The sequence below is a fragment of the Octodon degus genome, unplaced genomic scaffold, assembly GCF_000260255.1.
Source record: "Octodon degus isolate 3935 unplaced genomic scaffold, OctDeg1.0 scaffold00436, whole genome shotgun sequence".
NCBI lineage: Eukaryota > Metazoa > Chordata > Mammalia > Rodentia > Octodontidae > Octodon > Octodon degus.
The window spans coordinates 418,733-421,551 of record NW_004525012.1 but is presented as its reverse complement, the minus strand read 5'-3'; the positions used below and the strand labels follow the sequence as shown (position 1 = coordinate 421,551).

General features: G+C 39.0%; 1 protein-coding gene across 1 annotated transcript; it reads left to right on the top strand.

Annotated features, from left to right (window-relative positions):
- Window positions 1–328: 328 nt before the first annotated feature.
- LOC101566038 (keratin-associated protein 7-1) lies at window positions 329–580 on the top strand. The gene has a single exon (XM_004648548.1). The coding sequence runs from the start codon at window positions 329–331 to the stop codon at window positions 578–580; it is 252 nt and encodes an 83-aa protein (XP_004648605.1).
- Window positions 581–2,819: the final 2,239 nt, after the last annotated feature.

Here is a 2,819-nt window from a genome sequence, read left to right as displayed (position 1 = left end):
TAATGCTGCCAGAATGTAGTAAACTATGGGACAGTGATGAAAAGAGTTCTGTTTCATGTCAAGGATAGTGTCTTTGAAGATGTAATACATTCCTCTGCAGACAGAAAAGCCAACAAAAACACGGGCAGAGTCTGTGGGTTTTTTATATGCGTTTTGTTAGAAAATAATAGGAAGATTGTTTGTGCAAATCTTCAGGAAGACGTAAAGGCAGGCATGCCCTGCCCACCAGCTGGAAGTATAAAAGGCCGTGCCTGGGAGCAGGCCTTCATTCACACTTAGCTATCTTGCCCTTCACAACATATCCAACTCCTTCTCAACTCCTGCCACTATGACTCGCTATTTCTGCTGTGGGAGCTACTTCCCAGGCTATCCCTGCTATGGAACCAACTTCCATGGGACCTATAGAGACACCCCCTTGAACTGCGTTGTACCCCTGGGCTCTCCCCTGAACTCCGGTTGTGGATGGAATGCCTATAGCTCCCGGAACTTCCGCTTAGACGGTTGCAATGGCTGTTGCTATGGCAACAGCTTTTACAGGCCATGGGGCTCTGGCTCTGGTTTTGGCTACAGCACCTACTGATGGACCAGTGACTGGCGACGATGGGACTCCCGATCACTTCTCTGCACAAGGAACAACACAAAGAGCAATAGCTGTCTTCCTTCCTCTAGATGTGCTTGAGAGCTGCTGACTGCTGCTTACTGAAGTCCTTCTCTTCCATGATAATGAACAAGCCACCCAGGACTCAAGTGTCAAGCTGATACTCACTTACAGCCTAAGAAAGCAAGACATTTTCCAGACATATTTAAACTTTGTGAAGCAGGTAGTTTGCTTCCCTGGGTTGCTCTGTTCATATATTATTAATTTCTACATCAACATCAATGTATTTCCGACTGGGTGTGGGTAGCAAGTGGCTTTACTTTTAGTCTCTTAATAAATCTATTTTATTAAGCATGCACATTTTTGTCTTGGCTCTTTACTTGACAGTGTTTTTATGCTCTTGAATTTATTAATCTTTTAAAACCTGTAATGGTTCTCTTCACCCAAATTTTATTTAGATTTTAGACTATATAACTAGGTTAGAATGATTCGTAGCCATTATTTCTTCCTATATTGAGATTTCAATTTTAAATATCCCTTTGATGTGTCTCAGATTTATTTCAAAATATTACAGTTATTTCTCTATGCTGACTATGAATAAGAATATTTGTTAGTTGTTAAATGCTAAGAAATACATTTCTTCTTTCACTAGTGACACAATTCCATTTTGATTTATTTTGCCTTCTTTCTGTTTGTAATCTCAGCTCTGGCCAGTGAACCCAAGAGATTCTTGGAAAAATTATAACTAAAGGAACTTAGGCATGAAACTACATCTTTAGGAATCTATAGGAATTTCTAAGATATGTTCAATAAAGGAAAGCCAACTCTAGCCAAGTATTTTCTCCCCTTTCAACAGATGACTTTTATTATCTGCACCTTCTTCACCTCTGATTATATATATAGCTAGTGATAAAAGATGAAGCACATACTCTGTGGAACGATAGTTGCTATCAAAAGCACTTGAAATGATTTGTGGTCTCTACTTAGAAAATGGTACTTGTCATGCTTACAGAGAAATCTCTCTTTATAGTAGCAAAATACTTTATAGGAGCAAAATGCTTTATATTTTGAATTAAAGCCCATTCATTCAGGTGTCAAGTATTTATTGCACTCTGCCCTGTAGGAAGGTGTTCAATTAATTGTTCATTGACTTGACTTGTTAAGTCTCTTCTTTATGGGTGTAAAATGAATGGTCATTGTAAATTTCTTTTATTAATGTACCAAAAATTATGGGGTTCTAGCCACTGCATTAAGGATTTTTAAAAAATGTATATTGTGCAGGGTCTCACTACACAGCTCAGACTCGTAGTGATCCTTCTGTTTTCAAGCCTCCCAGTGCTGGGATTACAGACGTGTGCCACCGGCCTGGACTTGGTCGCTAGATCAGCATGCCCAGGGATGTGCTGCTTGAGATTGAACTCCGGTCCCTACACTTACCTAAGCAGGCACTGAGTCTGCTGAACTATCTCGCCAGTGCTGAGATGTTTTAAATAGTGAAAACACCTCAACAGTTATGAGATGGCTCAAGAAACCAATCAGTATTAAGAAAACACTTACTCCTTCAGCAGATACCTACCACCAAGCACTGAAATGAGATCTGGAATTACAGAGATAAATAAAACATAGCTCTTGCTCTCAAAGGATAGATGCACTTTACTTAATGTTCAATGGGATTTAATATTCTCCTATTTTATAACCAAATGCTGGACTATAAGAGATCATACAAAGATATTTCTTACTTATTCCCTTTCCAGAAATCAAAGTGGGAGACAGCATGTAATCAGAGACACCACATACACACATGCACACACTACACACACACACACACACACACACACACACACAAGCACACACACACACAGTTTAGGCTTTCATTAGGGATTTGATTAAATAAATATGATCATGAGAGGAAGCAAGAGATATATCAAGACAGAAGATATGCCTGTTAAAAAAAAAGAAAACCAAAAGAATAAGGCTATCCGAAAATAGACAGGTACGGATGGATAATCACTGGCGCAGTGCACACCTTCCAGGGGAATAAAGTATTCAGTGGTCAGTTTGGGGTCTCTACCAACCTCGGGTGTCCAGATTCTGTCATTGTGGCTAACATCTGTTTTCTAAAGCCACAAGTGTCTTGTCTTTTTTTTTTTTAAATTTATTTATTTATTTATTTTTTTAACATTTTATTTTAGTGTGTGTGTGTGTGTGTGTGTGTGTGTGT

Coding starts and splice junctions, on each gene's coding strand:
- LOC101566038 (XM_004648548.1), top strand. CDS start 329: ATGACTCGCTATTTCTGCTGTGGGAGCTACTTCCCAGGCTATCCCTGC.